Source organism: Macaca nemestrina, chromosome 18 (genome assembly GCF_043159975.1).
Source record: "Macaca nemestrina isolate mMacNem1 chromosome 18, mMacNem.hap1, whole genome shotgun sequence".
Lineage (NCBI taxonomy): Eukaryota > Metazoa > Chordata > Mammalia > Primates > Cercopithecidae > Macaca > Macaca nemestrina.
The window spans coordinates 86,896,136-86,914,183 of record NC_092142.1 but is presented as its reverse complement, the minus strand read 5'-3'; the positions used below and the strand labels follow the sequence as shown (position 1 = coordinate 86,914,183).

Here is an 18,048-nt window from a genome sequence, read left to right as displayed (position 1 = left end):
CAAGCTCCGCTTCCCGGGTTTACGCCATTCTCCTGCCTCAGCCTCCCGAGTAGCTGGGACTACAGGCGCCCGCCACCTCGCCCGGCTAGTTTTTTGTATTTTTAGTAGAGATGGGGTTTCACCATGTTAGCCAGGATGGTCTCGATCTCCTGACCTTGTGATCCGCCCATCTCGGCCTCCCAAAGTGCTGGGATTACAGGCTTGAGCCACCGCGCCCGGCCGAGTGTAATTTTTTTAAAAAAATTTAAATAAGACACCATTTTTCACCAATCAGACTGGCAAAAATCACAAAGTATGATACACTTAGCCAGAAGATATCAGAAAACATGGCTGTTGCACTTTTGCTGGGGGTGTAAATTGGTACAACCTCTTTGAAGGGCAATAGCTATCAAAACACTAAATGGCCACTGCCCTTAACCTGGTCATGCCCCACACAGCATTCAGCCAGCACATACATTCGTGCAAAGACCTACATACAAAAAAAAAAAAAAAAAACCCATAACAAAACAACTTAAGGCATTGTTTTTAGCAGCAAAAGAATGGATGTCAGCATTGCACAGCTAAGGATGAATATACCACGTACATCTTCAGGAGTCAACAAGAGCCCCTGAGAAGCAGCTCCCAAGGTGCAGGATCCCGTGAATATCAACGGGGCAGGGCAGTGTGGACGAGGGCAGTGCAGACGACATGCTTTATTTTTACGAAGTATGTTAGATATGCACAGAGTATTTCTGGGTTAAGATATACAAGACCGACAACAGCCTGGGACACGGGTGAAAAGGAAATTATTTTTCACTTTTCATCCTTTAATAATGTTTCCATTTTTATCATGTGCATTTATCACCTTTTCAAAAAGAAAAAGAAGTATACTTCTAAAAAAGGATCGGACAGGAAAATATGCAGATCTAAGCTGTGGGGGTAGGGTCCATTCCAACTCCACCTACGCACGCTCACGTTCTTCAAACACTGGTGCTAGAATCAACACTGGGGTCGTGCTCAGCCTTCGGAGCTGCTCCAGGGAAGCAGAAGCCACACGGCCTGACTGAGGTGCCCTGGCAGGTGCAACTAGTGTGAAATTTACGTGGTGACGCTACACCTGTGTCCTCTGAAGAGGACCTTTCAGCTCAGAGTCACTGGTAGTCAGCTTGAAGATCAAAGCTACATGTCACCAATACAGCCGCCTTTTTTCCAAATTAAGAACCAGAAGCAAAGATTATTAAAGGGATAAAACCTTTTTTTTGTTTTTGAGACAGAGTTTCATTCTTGTTGCCCAGGCTGGAGTGCAATGGCAAGATCTCGGCTCACCGCAACCTCCGCCTCCTGGGTTCAAGCAATTCTCCTGCCTCAGTCTCCTGAGTAGCTGGGACTACAGGCACACGCCACCACGCCTGGCTAATTTTGTATTTTTAGTAGAGACAGGGTTTCACCACGTTGATCAGGCTGGTCTCGAACTCCCAGCCTCAGGTGAGTCGCCCGCCTCGGCCTCCCAAAGTGCTGGGATTATAGGGATGAGCCACCGCACCCTGCCAACTAAACTTCTTAATGAAACCAGTAGTCCTCAGTCAAAAACCACCCAACCAACCTTGGCATTGGTGCATTTAAAACATTTTGGGGTCACAGATTGCTTTCAGAACCTTAAAAAAAAAAAAGAAAAAAAAAACAAAAACACTACAGAACCTTTTCGGGCCAGGTGCGGTGACTCACGCCTGTAATCCCAGCACTCTGGGAGGCCAAGGTAGGCAGATCACCTGAGGTCGGAGTTCGAGACTAGCCTGGCCAACATGGTGAACCTATCTCTACTAAAAATACAAAAAAAAAAAAAAAAAAAAAAAAAAGGCCAGGCGCTGTGGCTCACACCTGTAATCCCAGCACTTTGGGGGACTGAGGCAGACAGATCATGAGGTCAAGAGTTCAAGACCAGCCTGACCAACATGGTGAACTCCCATCTCTACTAAAAATACAAAAATTAGCTGGGTGTGATGGTGCACTCCTGTAATCCCAGCTACTCAGGAGACCAAGGCAGGAGAATCACTTGAACCCAGGAGGCAGAGGTTGCAGTGAGCCGAGATCGTGCCCCTGCACTCCAGCCTCAGCAACAGAGCGAGATCCGTCTCAAAAACACCAAAACAAAAACCAAAAAACAATAAAATTAAAATAAAATAAAATAAAATGTACAATTATATTATTATTTGCCAGCCGAGTGCAGTGGCTCACATCTGTAATCCCAGCACTTTGGGAGGAGGAGGTGGGCGGATCACCTGAGGTCAGAATTGGAGAGCAGCCTGGCTAACATAGTGAAACCCCATCTCTACTTAAAATACAAAAAAAAATAAATAAAAGAACCTTTTCCAGGAAAAAGTACAGACAGACAAGACTTTGCAAAGTTTCACAGGCTCCCCTAATCCCAGAGACTCCTGGCTGCCGGTGCCAGTAACTGCTCTCCCCAGAGCTCATGGAAGAGCCCTTGACATCTAGGTGTGCGGGGCATCAGACACGGACTTCCCTTGCCAGCCTGTCCCACAGCAGGCTGTGACACAAGCCTGGAAGTGGCACACGGAAGCCCCCGGGGAAACCTCCTTCAGGGGCCCTGGCCTCTGGCCTTGTCCCTTCTTCCTTGCTCCTCCTCCCACTGGTGCAGGCATGGAAAGAGACAGCAGGAGCTGGCACCGAGGAGCAAAGCCCTGGAAGGAAGGAGCCCAGGCCCCGCCCATCCAGGAAGCTGCCACACAGGCCCAGGCTGTCTGCCTCGGACTTCCTCAAAGCAAAGGAAAATAACCAACCACCTGGTTCAAAATAGGCTATTCTGGAGCCCACCACATGCAGCCAGACTAAACCCAAGGATATGCCCTGAGGCACTTCCACAAACGTTTGGCCCTGGGTCCCCAGAGTCCAGGTTAAATTCCTGCCTCCCTTAAGGGGTTGGTGGAAATAGCTTTAAATGTCCAATTCAAGCTTTTTCCTAGTTTCTAAAAGCTCTGCAAGTAGCTTCAGAAAATACTCTGCATTCACCATAAAATCCTGAATCCTAACCTCTTCCAAATGAGGACACCACACACTATTCAAGTTGTTTACTCAGAACGCCTCTGTTGTCAGGATCAAGAGTCATTTAAAATTCTGCTAACAGCAAAGATTTCAATAGAAAAAATTAGGGCAACAAGCCCAAGAAAACTGGAACACAGCAATGCCTGTGGTTGCTATTTTGGCAAATTAAATTTGCCATTTCTCAGAAGTCCTGGGGATAGTCCAGTCTTAATACAATAAAACAGCTGGACTGAGACTAATGCTCAAGTAAGCCTCTTACTGTGACGACTATTCAGAACCCTACCAAGTCCACCAAAAGGTGCAGGACTCAGGGCACATATGGAAAAGCAGGGCCTACAGCCCAGAGTAACACCGTGAATGTCCAGTAGAACAGGAGTGGTGAAGAATCCAGGCCCACCCAGACTGCCAGACTCCACAAAGTCATTCACATGGATGAGACTGATTTAATCACGTGAAACAAAATGGAAAGACCTCCAGAATATGACAGCGACAGGAAGGCACACAAGTGGAAAGTTGCACAGCAGTGCAGACGATATGATCCCAATTCTGCTTCCTAAACATGGTGTCCACCACGTGTGGTCATCTGTCCATGTGTGCAAACACGTACAAGACGGTCGGGGATGACGAACAGCAAACCTCAGGCTACCCAGAGCAGGGACGCTCCAACCGCGCGAGCCTCACTCTCCTGTCCACTCCACCCTCCTGAACTGCTGAGCTTTCCATAGGCCTTATTTATTTATTACCTGTGAAACTGTTTCTAAAACAAAGTGATGTGTCTACAGACAAGGTCAACGACATCAAATCCTGATAAACTTTACAGAACCACCTTTAACCCGGCCTTAAATCCACCTCTCAGCCACCAAGGGATCGGGACCCACACATCCGGGCAGGGATAGGGAGAGAATCCACAGCCAATCAACCTCAGGTGTGCCTGATGCCACGAGCCCCACCCAGCTTGCCCAGCCCTGCCCAGCCCTGCCAACTCTCCCTGCTCCTGGACCCTCTGCGCCTCAGGCTCAGCGGGTGATCCTGCTCTCCTCCCTCTCAGTTCCCAAGAACGCTCCTCGGGCATGTGCCCCGCACCCAGTCAGCACCCCTCCCCCTGGTCCCTCAGCATCACCCTCACACACCCTTCCCCCATGTTGCCTGCCGCCCTCCTTCCTGCCCCTCCAGCTGCAGCCCCATTTCTCTGTTCCTTTTCAGATAAAATTCCTCAAAAGCCCCGCCACCTGTACTTGCAGTCTCCATTTTCGGTGCTCACATCCCCTCAAGATCCCCCGCTTCGGGTTGTCACTCAGTTACTCCCCCAAAAACTGCTCCAGCCCAAATGCTGCCCATACTCTCCCCACCACAAGGCCTGAGCGGCTCATTCTAGCTCCTCCCCACACTGTCCTCCCTGCCTGGCCCCCACTCCTCTACTCTCTCTGCTGGTCCCACATCCACTTCCTAACTTGAGGATACCCAGGGCACGGCCCTGGGACCTCTGCTCAGTCAGCACTGACCCAGCGGCTCATCAGCCTGTGGCTTCAGATACATCTCCATGCCAATGGCGCATACAGCTCAGACCTCGCACGTGAACTCCAGGCCACACAGCATACCACCTACTAGGCGTCTCCCCTAGGGGGTCGTCTCCATTCTAACACGTCCAAACTGACCTCCTGGCACCCACCTCAAATCAACCTGTTTCTCCCACACTTTCCACCTCAATTTAAAGCAACACCCACTTCCCAGATGCTCAGGCCAAAACTTCAGTCCTCCTGGGTTCTCCTCTCCCTCACCCTGATCCGGCCTCGTCTTCCCAGCCCGGCACTCCCAACCTAGACCCAGGCCAGCCCCTCAGACCTGGCTCACACACGGCCATCTCACTGTCATCTGCACCTCTGCTGTGATCACAATAAAGAGCGCTCAAGGCATCACATAAAAACACATGCCAGGCTATGTCCCTTATCTGCTCCAAGCCCTCCAAGGGTTTCCCATCTCACGGGCCCTCTGCAGCCCCTCGGGCTCTCCTCCCCGCCACGTTCGGACCCTGCATTTGGGCCTCCGAACCGTGCTTCTTAGGGACACACCCAGCTCGGGGCCCTACCACGGCGCTGGTCGCCCCTGCACGCCTCCTGGACACCTCAGCAACACTGATGTGCACAACAGCCTTTCCTGCTCTACTGTCTGACTTACTACACATCTGAAAGGTTTCTCTTGCTTAGTGTCTCCTGCTAGAAGGTGAGCTTCACGAGGGCAGGAATCAGCATGGTTGTGTTCACGGCCGGGCACTGGGCCCAGCCCGCGCCATACCCAGTGAATACATCTGTGATGAGTCCAGTGAGAACACACCACCGACGTCATTCCCCAGTGCACAATGATGAATGTCAGAAATTCTATTTAAAAACCAAGGATTAAGGTTTTCAAAGTGTGTTGTGCCCATGTCCTGATTTCAGTACGGGCTGTGCTATAATTAAGTGACAAATCTAACTGCTCAGTTCATGAACGTGGAATCAGTGTGACTGACACATCTAACAGTGCCCACCCACTGTCAGCAAAGGCTAACGGCAGCTGGTCATTTGGTGAAACACACAGCTGCAAAGGTATTGAATTTTGCTATTACTATTTCAAAAATATTGGACACCCATAAAACAAAACCGCAAAGCCATCAGAAGAGGAATAAAAGGAAACCCACTGTAACTGGGCATAAAACTTGGCTTTAACAGTAAAAGTTAAAAAATAAACTGCTATAGATTATCAGTATCACAGAAAAACAGCGGCAAGGAAAGTCAAGCAAGGCTCCCTGTGTTCAACACTGGGGCCTCCTTCAACACCAGGATCTCCGCCACCGCTGTCTAAGCCGAATCACAGGCATCATTAGGGGGTCTTACAACGTAACGGGTTTGTTCCCATCAGTACTTTTAGAGCAGACGTTCTTCACAGAGCTGTTTCTTCTATCAAGCCTTCAGAAAAGCCCTAAGGCTGCATCTAACTTGGACGCAGTTATTTCCACAGGAAGTGGAACAATATAGCCCAGATGTGTCACCTCCCAGAGCGGGGCTCTGACGTGGTGTGAATCACAGTACCTACCGTCATCAGATCCATGCAGAGCGGCCAGTCTAAAAAGATGCATTCCACAGCCATAGATACTCCTTACATGTCTTAAAGGGACCTACCTCACTTTATGGATGACAAAAATATGAACTGAGTATATTCCCTGCTGGCAAAAAGTTAGCACAGGGCCTGGCCTGCACTGCACTCAGGAACTGAGTGGGGAACGCCCATGAACATGCACGAGTGAGGTGCAATCCTAAGCAGTCACAGTGCCTGCGACAGGGAGAGAAGCCCCCTGAGACAGTCAAGTGACAGGAGGGACCACAGCCACCAAGTTCCCAGCCCGTCCCCAGCTCGTCCTACCGCCCTTCTCCTCGGATGGCTTCCGTGTGGAGACTCCCAGGCCACCTGAGTTGGAATGGCAAGTCCGAAGAGCCATAAAAATTAGGACAGGAACTCCCATTTAAAGACGAGACTAAGCAGTACCTGGTAAAAAGCTAAATCTCCAGAAACGAGGAAACTGCCAAGAAATTAATCATTCCATTTAGTCAAATCCTCTTGGGATGTAAGTCTAGAAACAAAGAAATAATGAGAAAGGCAGGATGAACTGACACGAAGAAGTCCATTTTTATTAAACCGAGATATATGAAAAAGTCTCAGCTTACTTCTTTTGCCCTAAATCAGTCTGAAGTGGAACGTACAAGAATGAGATGGGAAATAACAGGAAAGAAGACTGGAAATGACCGATTAGATACTAGATAAGCAGGAAATCAGAAAGAAGCAAGAACACGTCTCCCGACGGCTTCCACTTATTCTTGGCATCATTCAGGCAACACGGCTTTTTCTTTAAGACGGCCCTCCAAACGTGTGCTTGCGGGGGAAAGGGGAGAAAAATTCAGATTTGTGAGTGAGTGGTCCAATTCCAAACCTGAACATATTAGCATGCACAATTTCACCTGAGCATGCATAATTTCTAGGGATACATCTTAAGAAACGTGTAGGCTCTAAGGCAGTAGTTCTGACTTTCCGGCCTCAGGGTCCCCTTCACCATCCTAAAGCTACTGAGGGTCCCGAAGGGCTTGTACTTGTATAAATTATACCTATCAATATTTGCCATATTTGAAATTAGAACAAAAAATGTTTGAATATTTGTTAATTCATTTAAAAATCATACAAATCAACACATTACGTATCAAGCTGCCTTAGTCCATTTTCTGTTGCTATAACTGAATATCTGAGACTGGTAATTTATTACATAAAGAAATGTTTTTTGTTTTTTGTTTTTGAGATAAAGTCTCGCTCTGCAGCCCAGACTGGAGTGCAATGGCATGATCTCAGCTCACTGCAACCTCCACCTCCCGGGTTCAAGTGATTCTCCCGCCTCAGCCTCCAGAGTAGCTGGGATTACAGGCGCACGTGACTGCACCAGATTAATTTTTTTTATTTTTAGTAGAGACAGGGTTTCACCATGTTGGTCAGGCTGGTCTTGAACTCCCGACCTCAGCTAATACACCCGCCTCATCCTCCCAAACTGCTGGGATTACGGGCATGAGCCACTGTGCCCGGCCTAAGAAATGTATTTCTTATAGTTCAGGAGGCTGGGAAGTCCAAGGTCCAGGGGCCCCATCTGGGAGTACCTTCCTGCTGGTGGGGATACAAGAGACACCCAAACTGGCTTTTATTACAGACCCCTCTCATGATCACTAACCCACCACCAGGAGAGCCCATTAGTCTATAAATGCACTAACGCATTCCTGAGGGCTGAGCCCCTGTGACCCAATCACCTCTTAACAGACCCACCTCTTAATACTGTGACACTGGGGATCAACTTTGAACGCAAGTTTGAAAGGGGACCAACATTCATAGTACATACAAAACAAGTTTTATGAAAAATAACTATAGCTTCCAAAGAACAACAACAAAACCTCAGTGAGAAGACGGACATTGTTTTACATTTTTACAAATCTCTAATGCCCGGCTTAATTGAAAACAACTAGATCTGCTTCCACTTGTGGTCTGCTGTGATACGTTGTTTTGGTCGACGCATATGACAAAAATGCAGCCTCGCCAGGCAAAGTGGCTCATGCCTGTAATCCCAGCACTTTGGGAGGCCTGGGGGGCAGATTCTGTGAGTCCAGGAATTCGAGAACAACCTGGGCAACATGGCAAAACCCTGTCTCTACAAAAAGTACAAAAAAAATAAAATGCAGCCTCACAAGGAGATGCAGTTAGACAAGGAAAAAGTATTTTAAGAGCCTCTTCAGATAATTGTGGAGATTTTTCTTTAACAACACACCAAAATGCAACAAGTGTGTTTTATTTTTCCTTAAAGGCTGTTTGCAATGTGGAATCTGAACTGTATCCATGAGCTTCTGCACTTTATGGCTTTAAAATCCATTGGCTTGACTTGTACTGTAAACGATCTTTTACCCAGGCATGATCCTGCATCAATCGTCTGGAAAATGCTGGTTCACCGAATTAGGCAGCTCTTGCGCATGTTCAGTCTCTAATATCCAAAGCATACAGTTCATCAGCACTAGCACTGGCATCCTCTTTACTGGGCGCTCTCGGGCTCACGGTGGCAGAGACAAACTTCCCAAAATTCCAACTTTACCTGACAGCTCAAACTTTACCACTGGCAACAAACACTGTTAGTTGACTTCTTTGAGGTGACAGGCTAACTTTATTCATTTAGTGAGAGATGTCAATAAATCGTCAATTATTCTTTTACAGTGTTGCATGAAAAAAGCAGCTAGTTCAACTAGCAACTCAATCCCTCAACAATCACCAACTTCAAAATACAACGAAAGTGCTCTCCGTGGACTTTCCGTTTTATCAGAGCAGAATCACTGATTTCGTGACACAGCTCACCTGCTGAGTCGGCCGGGCATGCCCAACGCTGTGCCGGAACTGCGGTCAGGCGTCTTGTCAACAGCAGGAGAAACTGGGCTACTCCCTACGCTCTCTCTGCCACATACGTACACATCTCAAACTGTTCCAAAATAAAGGTTTGCAAACAAGTATGTCTTTAGGATAAAAATAGCAAAACCCTCCCAATACACAATGTGATCCACCTGCTACGACCAAATCCTTGCCTGCCAAACTCTTCAAGCACGTTCCAAACCCTCACCTAAGCCCATCCTCAAGTGCGGTCTCTTCCCACTGGCTGCTGAATCCCAAGCAAGCCGTCTAGATCCAGATCCACCGTCAGACTGAAATCCATCTCCCAGGAGTCAGACACGGGCCCTACAGGCAAGCTCCTGGCTGCGTGGGCACCTGCACCCGGCAAGTGTTTCACACGTCCCCTCCTTGCAGCCATCCTCATGGTCCGCGGGGCCTCTGCTCTGCTCCAGAAGCCCCCAGAAGGTGGGCAGGGGTTTTGGCTGGTGTGCATGAGGGCCAGCCCCCAGTGAAGGTGCCCCTGGGGACCATCGCCCAGGGCGGGGGTAGGAAGTGCCAGGGACACCTGTCACCCCCAGGTCTTCATCTCCTGCCTTGACCTCTCACCGGCACTTTCTTCAGTCCAGGGTTTAAACCCCGTCTAGGCCATGGTCACTCGGATCAGTCACCCAGCACTTCCACAGCTGAACCCTCCTCACTTCCGTTATCTTTCTCCCCAAGAATACTACCAGAAGTCCCACCAGGGCACCTCTCTGTGGCCCCGCCCTCATCACCCTGCTCCGTCTCGCCCTTCCACATCCCGAGGCTTCTCCCTCCCTGACTCGCCCTCGGCCCACCCCCTTACCTGGGACCTGGCCTCTCACCAAGTACGCTGGCGCCCATGGCTCTGAAGGGAGGCATCGCCCCTCTGCCACACACACTCTGATCTGGCCGTCTCTTTGTCCCCCAATGCTCTGTGCATCCCTCCCGAAACCAAACGGGCTGCAGCAGGAAGACCATGGCTGCCAAGCCCTCCTGCGGCTGAGGCCAGCGCTGTTCCCCCACAGGGCCTCCTCCCCAGAGAGCCTGCTAGTACCAAGCCTGGTCAGCCACCTCCCTCGCAGGCAGCCTCACGCCTCAGCTCCTCTGTGCAGGGCCCAGGCCTCTCCCCATTCAGCCACTGTCTCGCTACACAACCTCGTCCTATTCCTTCCCAGGGCAAACACACTCTAGGTCAGGGGGTGGCACGCAACGGCCCACAACCCAGCCCAGCTCTCCACCTGCTTCTATGCAGCCTGTGAGCCAGGAATGGGTTTTACATTTTAAAACAGAAAAGTAACAAAAGAACAACATTTCATGATGAGAAAATTACATAAAACTCAAATGTCAGTGTCCACAAATAAGGTGCCTGCTTTTCAGCACGACAGCAGAGTGAGCGGCTTCACAGCAGCACGAGACATCCCACGCCCCACACGGCCAGAAACATACTCTGACCCCTCGCAGAAAAGCGTGCCGTCCCGTTCTGGGCCTTTGGGATCCATCGGTGAACTCCACAAAGATCCCCATCCTCGTGGGCATGCATGGTGTCACCACCCAGTCCCCGGCGTACGTGCGAACATCATGCTGAGGATGCTCCCCTCCCTCCCCCATGAGAATTCTCTCTGCGAAGGATGGATCCTGAAGCCTCCAAGCATTCTGGGCCTTCCCCTCTGCAAACGTTGCTGGGCTGTGAGTTTGTGCCGCTGAGCTCACTGGTGGGTTTTCTACTGCGAGGTTATTAGTCTGATTACCACAGATTAAAATGAACTTGGATGAGAGGCCACATGTTCAATTACAGCCAGCCCTAAGCCAGTGGCTTAAGGGGAATAGCTTTTGTTTGTTTTTTCTTGAGACAGGGTCTCACTCTGCTACCCAGGCGGGAGTGCAGTGGCACAATCATGGCTCACTGCAGCCCTGCAGCCTCCAATTCCTGGGCTCAAGTGATCCTCCAGCTTCCGCCTTCCAAAGCACTGGGATTACAGGCATAAGCCACCATGCCTGGCCCAGTGAATGGTCTTTTAAAAAATACTTTATACACTACATCCAGAGTTACCCAAATTCAGTCAAATGCTGTGCGTAACCATCCGCTAGTAGACCCACATCACAAGAGTGGTTTCCACGCTCTCGACCGGGGCTACGATAAGTTCATACACTCATCACTGCAAGTGTCCTGAGTCGATACCTACCCCTTAGCCACTCCGAGTCACGCTCCTTTTTATCCAAGACACGCTCCTTTTTATCCAGTATTCTTAATGCTGGCCATGGCCCATTCAATTGATTTGGGTTCAGATCCAAAGTTTGAAAAATAAGGCACTCAAATAAGACCAGTGCCAGTTTCTAGGGACTCAGAGTTCAAGAACATGAGGGCACGTGGCACAAGTGACCAAGGACCACCCCCTAACATGACCTACACTACAAAGAGAACCAGAAATTATAAAACAGGCCAATTATTGCAAACTGTGTTTGCCCACTGACAGCCACAACAACTGTTAGCTGGGAAACAGGGCACCCAGCCTTCTGTGTCAGATTCAGTCTAAAAACACGTAGGGTGTGAACTTTTTGAATCTTAGGGAAGCATTCCAGCACAAAATGCAGGCTGGCGGTGGCGATACTCTGCTCAGGGACCCAACCCCAGCTCCCACCGACACAAGAGCTGAGCTCACATGAGGATACGCATTGGCAGTGGTTGTCCGCACCCTGGCCACCACCACCCACGGAGCTTGCAGCGTGCCATGATGACAGTAGGGACCGTGGCCCAATTCCCCCTGCTGCGTCTTCTGGTGAACGGTGAAGGCGTTCTGCCACATTTACGAGAAGTGCATTCACATCAGCAAGGAAATGCCAAGCATGCACCAAGTTCTCCCTCCCGGCTCCATGCAAACACGTTTCTACTTTCAGGAAGATTAAGTTTTGCTTCCAGATAGTTGATGACTTTTCATCTCGAGGGAAAAGGAAAATCACTACAGGCCACAACGGCCTTCTCTCAGACACAGAAGGCAACTGGTTATTAGCGAAAGGTTTGTCAGCACAGGGCCCTGCTGCGGGCCTCCGTGGGCTTGGCTCAAAACCGCCCCAGGTCGCCTGACAGGACTCCACACCGGCCCACCCGGTCCACACAGGATCTGGTCTCGACGACGACAGAACGTGGACACAGACGAGCAGAGGGGAGGTGACCATGGCCAATATCCGCCCCCGCTCCATTCTGCCCAGCCTTCCCAGGTGTTTCACTGCAGCCTCCTCTCCCTGTATCCTTCCACAGCTCCCACGCTGTAAGCTGGTAACCTGTGGGTTCCGACTGGAGCACTGCGGCATCCTCCACCACCGCTGACCCCCTCCGCAGAGAGACACCTCACGTGGGAGCAGCCACCATGGACGGTGACGATCCAAAACGTTTCATCAAATTGGACGGTTCTTGACCGAGTGTAGTCGCGAAAGGGGCAGAGCGGCTCTTTCACAACAGGAATCAAGTTCCTGTGACCTCACAGCATCTCGGCCCACCATCTGCTGGCAGCTTAGGAGTTAACACTTCCTGCACATTTTAACCAAAGACACTCACGGGCTCCTGTCACGGAGGCCCCGGGGTGCTCCTCTCTGAGACTTATGGCACCCCGGAGAGGGGGCTTCCGGGACACACTTCACCCCCTGCATGGGGGTCAGGATGGAGGAGGGGGAGAGTGTTTCTCTACTCCTTGAGGATGGAGGCATCCTGTCTTCCAAAAGGGCGGGCAGAGTAGAGTCTTGTACAACAGACAAAGGGGAGTCCCAGGCGAGCCCACCGGGACATGCAGATGCAGAAACCTGAGCTTGCCTACGATTACAACCAAAGCAGGCAGCTCTGCGGCTGGGAAGGCCGTGTACCAATCGCTGGCCTCATTCTTCTCCTGCCGGGGCTGAAGGGCCCCAGGAGCAGCTGACGAACAAAACAAGCGTAGCTTTTTCACAGCAAACTGCAACAGTGCAATTCCACCCAATAATGTTTTCAACTTCCTGAAACTCCTTCCCACAGCCCCCAAAGTTCCGGATGGTTCAGAGCACTTCTGCTGACCAAGCCAAATGATGTCATCCTTTCACCGCCATCACCCGTGTGAAGAGAAAACACAGATGTTTATCTACCTCAGGCACAGGGAGGGCTTTCTAAAGCTTTCATCTCAGACATTCTCATTGAGACCCTTGAATTTACTTTCCCCCAGAAGTCTTTCCTTCCAAATGAGGAAATGTTTAGTTTCTCTAGATTTCAGTGGCTAAACTGGTGCTGTGAGTTACACGGACATTTTCAAGTCAGCCTTGCGACGCCATGTCATGTAAATCAATCGTATAACTGGAGTTTTTGGGATTTGTACAGTATCAATGAAGACAACGAGGAACCCAAAGGCTAACAAGCGTGACAGGGGAGCTACAAGACCACTGAGGCCCCCCGCCCAGCACCTGTGCCTGGAGCCCCCAAGCCCCTACTCCTTCACCTCCCTCAAGGCTGAGGGAAGCCCTTCCGTGTGGACCACGGTGCGCACATCATCGAGCCACCTGCCTGCAAGAAATTCTAAGCCTCCCTGTCTTTCAAGACTCGGACACTTTTGAGAGGCACTGGCAAGGACTGTGGTGAGCATCCCCCGGGTTGGGTGCAGCATTTTCTCATGATGAGACTGCATTTCTGGCAACACTGCCAGAGAAGTGATGTGTCTCACTGGGTCCTTGGTGTCAACATCTTATGACTGATGGTGTTACCCTGATCACTTGCTTCACGCAATATCTGCTGGGTTTTTCCACCAAGAGGCTACAATTTTATTTCTCCCTTTGTGATGTACATCCTGGGGGAGATACTTTGTGACTATGTAAATATCACAGACAGGAGGACATTAAGTGTGGGGTCCTAGAGGGGATCCCAAAACAGCAAGAGGACACTGGTGCAAAACCGAAGTTCGAATAAGGTCTGTCATTTAGGCAATAATGCTGTGAACTTTCTGGTATTTATATGGATGCCTGGTTCCATAAGATGTCAACATGAGGGGAAGCGGATGAAGAGAACAGGGAAGCTCAGTGAAATATTTTTTCCATCTTTTCTGTAAAGTCAACAACTACCTGAAAATTAAAAGCTAACCAAGCTGCAGTCTGATTCTGCATGAGAACCTGGGGGGGGTCTGAAAAGTCTGTGTTTCTCACCAATACCCAAGTGACTCATGGATGCTGCCGGCCCCTGGACCGCTCTGCTAGCAAGGCTCTGGCAGACAGAAGACAGAGCCCACCTCACTACTCACAACTTCCCAGTGACAGTCAGCTACCAGGCAGCAAGATCATGCTCCCAGTACGCTCGCCACTGCTTCACCGCAGGCCCTCCTGGAAACCAGCAGGGCAGACCACCCGCTTGGCACACTGACCCAGCGAGGAGCCAAAGTCAGGGTCTCTGCTACCACACGGGTCTGCCAGGCCTTGCCCAGCTACGCTGGCAGCCCTCCAAGGCCACAGGGCCAGAGCCACCAGCCCACGCCGCAATTCGCAGGCGGCTGTGGAACAGTGGCTTGGCACCTCATCCCATCGACTGTGGGCAATTACCAAGGCCACGAGGCAGCGGGAAGGCGGGGTGAATAGAACGGGCTTTCAAACCGCTGCTCAAGGGGAGTGACTGGCCACACAGGTGACCTCCTCCCACCCCATTAACATCATCTTTAATAGAGTGTTATAAACCCACAAGAAAGAACACACTCCTGACAGATGCAGAGAACCCAATCAGGGTAAAGGGAAAGCACCGGGGGCACAGGCGTGGCGCTCCAGGCCTCACAGAGCCCTGCGGACAGGCCAAACCTGCACCTGCCAAGTCGGTCCCGCACAGGAGAGCGAACTCCCCCACGGCCAGCAAAGGGGCTCCCAAAGAAGCGGAGCAGCCCAGAGAAAGTATCTGCAAGTTGGCGCTCCAGGTCCCACAGTACAGGCTCCCAATCACCCGAGGGAAAACTGGACTCTTTCAAAAGCACCCCATAGACCCGGGGCTCTCCGCCAACCTCCTCCTGCCTCAGACAACAGTAAATATCAGTATTTGAGGAGGACTTGCCATACAGAGCAAAAAGCCAACACTCTTTTTTAAGTGACATTAGTGGAAACAAGAAATCAGAACAAAGAGGAACTGGAAAGAATCCTTATTAGTTTCCCTAGAGTCATGGAGATGAGGCATTTGTAAAACAATAAGCTACTGTGAAAAAGGAACAAGACAAATACATGCTTGGAAATTAAAAATTTGATTGTGAAGACATATGAAAGCCCTCTCCCAGAAATGAGAATAAACAAGACACAGAAGGAAGGATAAAGATGCAACTCCAGGGGTCCATCTAGAACGTCCATCACAAACAGGAACTCCTAAGACAGAAGAGCAGAGCTGGAGAGGAAGAACTTCTCAGACAGAACAAGGCAACTCCCCAGAGCTGAAGGACAAGGCACCAGAGTCAAACAGTCCCCGGAGTAGGAATCCACACACCTCAGCACACGGTAAAATGTCATTAACACCAAAGAGAGGATCCAAGAGCGTTCAGGGAGGGAGAAGGGTCTCCACAGAGGAAGAGCACCTGCCAGAGCGTCCTGTGGAAATGAACAAAGCCGAGATGAAAACATTTCTGAACGCACCCAGCCGCAAGAAGTATCAGGTTGGCTCGTCTGCAGGCTAAAGAATAACCCATCCAGATGAGAAAAAGGTTAGGGGCTGAAGGAGGAAGGGGACCTGACACTATCCTTGAGATCATTTAAAACAATGCAAGGAGTCGATGGGAACAGAAAGTGCCAAGAGAAAAGCCATGACTAACAGAAAAAAAACATGCTGTACAGGAAGGGAAACACTCAATTTGTGAAGAGAACAGTATTTACATAGGCCTGACACACACAGTCCAGGGGATAGAAGAGGTGGGATATGACAGAAGGGCTCCATCACCCCATCGTAACAGAAAGTCAAGGCTGTGTAAAACCAAGTAGCAGCTTAGAACTAGGTGCAGTCACTCACACTTGTATTAACGGCTACTAAGGAGGCTGAGGATCACTTGAGCTCAGGAGTTCAAGTACGGCCTGGCCAACATCTGGGGATCCCATCTCAAGAAAAAAATGAAAAAGATCAGCTTACTTAGAGCTATAAAGAATGACCTAAAGAAACCACTCAAGATGTAAACCTCTTTGAAGAATGGGGCTGAGAGGTGGGGCAGGGGACCACTGCTTTTCATTGTAAGTCTTTCACTGATGTTCCTATTGTACACATTATATTAATTAAAATACTAAATATATAGGCTTCAAATAGACTGAATTTGAACCCTGGCTCTGTACATCTGAGCAAGTCCCTTAGTGTCTGCGGGCCTGGCCACCTCATCTATAAAGTGGGGGCAGCCTCTGCCTCCCGGGTCATGGTGAAGCACCCGAGATGTTGAGCTGCCCCCAAGCAGAGTGGATCACAAATGGATGCTCTTTTTAAAAAAGATTAAAGCCCCAGCCTGGGCAACAAGCGAAACCCCCTCTAAAATACAAAAATAAGCCAGGGGTGGTGGTGCCTGTGGTCCCAGCTACTCGGGAGGCTGCGGTGGGAGGATCACTTGAGCCAGGGAGGCCGAGGCTGCAGTGAGCCAAGATCACCACACTGCATTCCAGCCCCGGGGACAGAGTGAAACCCTATCTCCAAAAAATAAAAATACTAAAGCCAATGATGACAGAATCCAACATCGCAAGAATATATTCTTATTTTAATTGCCAGACACGGGAAGTGGACCTACACACAGAATGTTACCGCGTTTTGGTGTTTTTTTCTAGCACTGGATATTTGCGAGCTGCGTGTTAAATGACCAGATCCAGTTTTTCTTTGCTGTTTCCTGAGCTTACTCAGAACCACTCACTACTCCAAGTTATTTTTCTGTCCCCCAAGAACTTCCAGCTAAAAGTGGCCCCTACGACTGCCTCCTCTTATTATTTACTATAGTTCTGCCATCGCCATCAGGCCCTGGAGTACGTTCCTGGGCAGAACAGGCAACTCCAAACAGGGCAATTACCTGTTCCACATCAACAACTGCGTGACCCGCGCCCTCCCCGGTCAGGGTGCAAGCTCGCTACCCTTCAAAGCCCACACTCGCTCCACTTGCTCACAGTTCTTCAGGGATGATGTATTTCTCCAATAGCAAGGCAACCCCTACCATCTCATCAGTGAAAAACATCAGTCCTCTATCAAGGTACTCTCTCCAATTTGCTCACACAGTGTGGATGGAATGTCATCTACTTTCTGCATCCTAGGGGGAAAAAAAAAAACGGCCACCTTTCTTAAGGACTAGATCACAGACATCGCACAAACGTGCTGGGGAGGGGGCACCCCGAAGTCCTCGTTCATCGGGGCCCCGAGGGGGACGGGCTGGGGTCCTCGCCGGGGTCGGCGGTCGCCCCGGGATCGTCCCTTCTGCTGCCTCGCCAGAGACTTGCATGTGCGAGTCCCGGGCTATGGGGCTCCAGTCCACAGCCACGGAGGAGGCACAAAAACGGTGCCTGTCGCTCCCGGCTGGCTAGCAGGAGCGACCCCTTGGGAGACTCGGTCCCCAGAGGAGCCCGGGCGCGGTTCTAGGCCCTTCCAGTCTCCCCGCCGTGGCCCCGGGTCCTTCCCGCGGGGCTAGGCCCGGGGCAGAGGTCGGGAGCGCGAGGCCCCCGGGCCGGGCTGCGGCAGCCGCGGCTCAACGGACGCCGGGGCGCGGCGGGGCCGGGGGTGCGGAAGCGAGGAAGCGGGAGCCCCTCTTCCGGGGCGCGGCCGGGGACGGGGAGCGGGGCCTGGGGGGCGCTCGCCCGGCCCGGGCGGTTGGAGGCGGCGGGGCTGCGGCGCGGGCGGCCCGGCGGGCGGGAGGAGGAGGGAGGAGGGAGATCTCGCTCTCGCTCTCGCCCCGCGGGAAGGGGGAGGCGGAGGCGCGACCGGCTGCGGGAGCTGCAATTACCGTGTGGGCTGCGGAATTCTCGTGGTGTTTGTCGGGGAGATGCGATAATGGCGTCCGTCCTCGCGAGAGAAGCCGCCGCTCTGCGCAGGCGCCGCGAGCCCCTCCCCGCGACGCTCTGCCCCCGCCC

The 18,048-nt window shown here is 51.0% G+C and overlaps 1 protein-coding gene across 21 annotated transcripts in view; it reads right to left on the bottom strand.

Moving 5' to 3' along the window:
* Nucleotides 1–18,048, bottom strand: part of BAN (BTG3 associated nuclear protein) — a 127,193-nt gene extending 109,145 nt beyond the window's left edge. For 5 of the 21 annotated variants that reach the window (XM_071085090.1, XM_071085075.1, XM_071085091.1 and 2 more), the window contains exons 1-2: nucleotides 17,922–18,010; nucleotides 17,142–17,234 (exon numbers count right to left, since the gene is read on the bottom strand). In XM_071085090.1, coding sequence (XP_070941191.1) covers nucleotides 17,142–17,162 — 21 coding nt within the window. In that variant the 5' untranslated portion in view covers nucleotides 17,163–17,234; nucleotides 17,922–18,010. The other 16 variants (XM_024795055.2, XM_024795049.2, XM_071085077.1 and 13 more) reach the window with 13 other exon arrangements.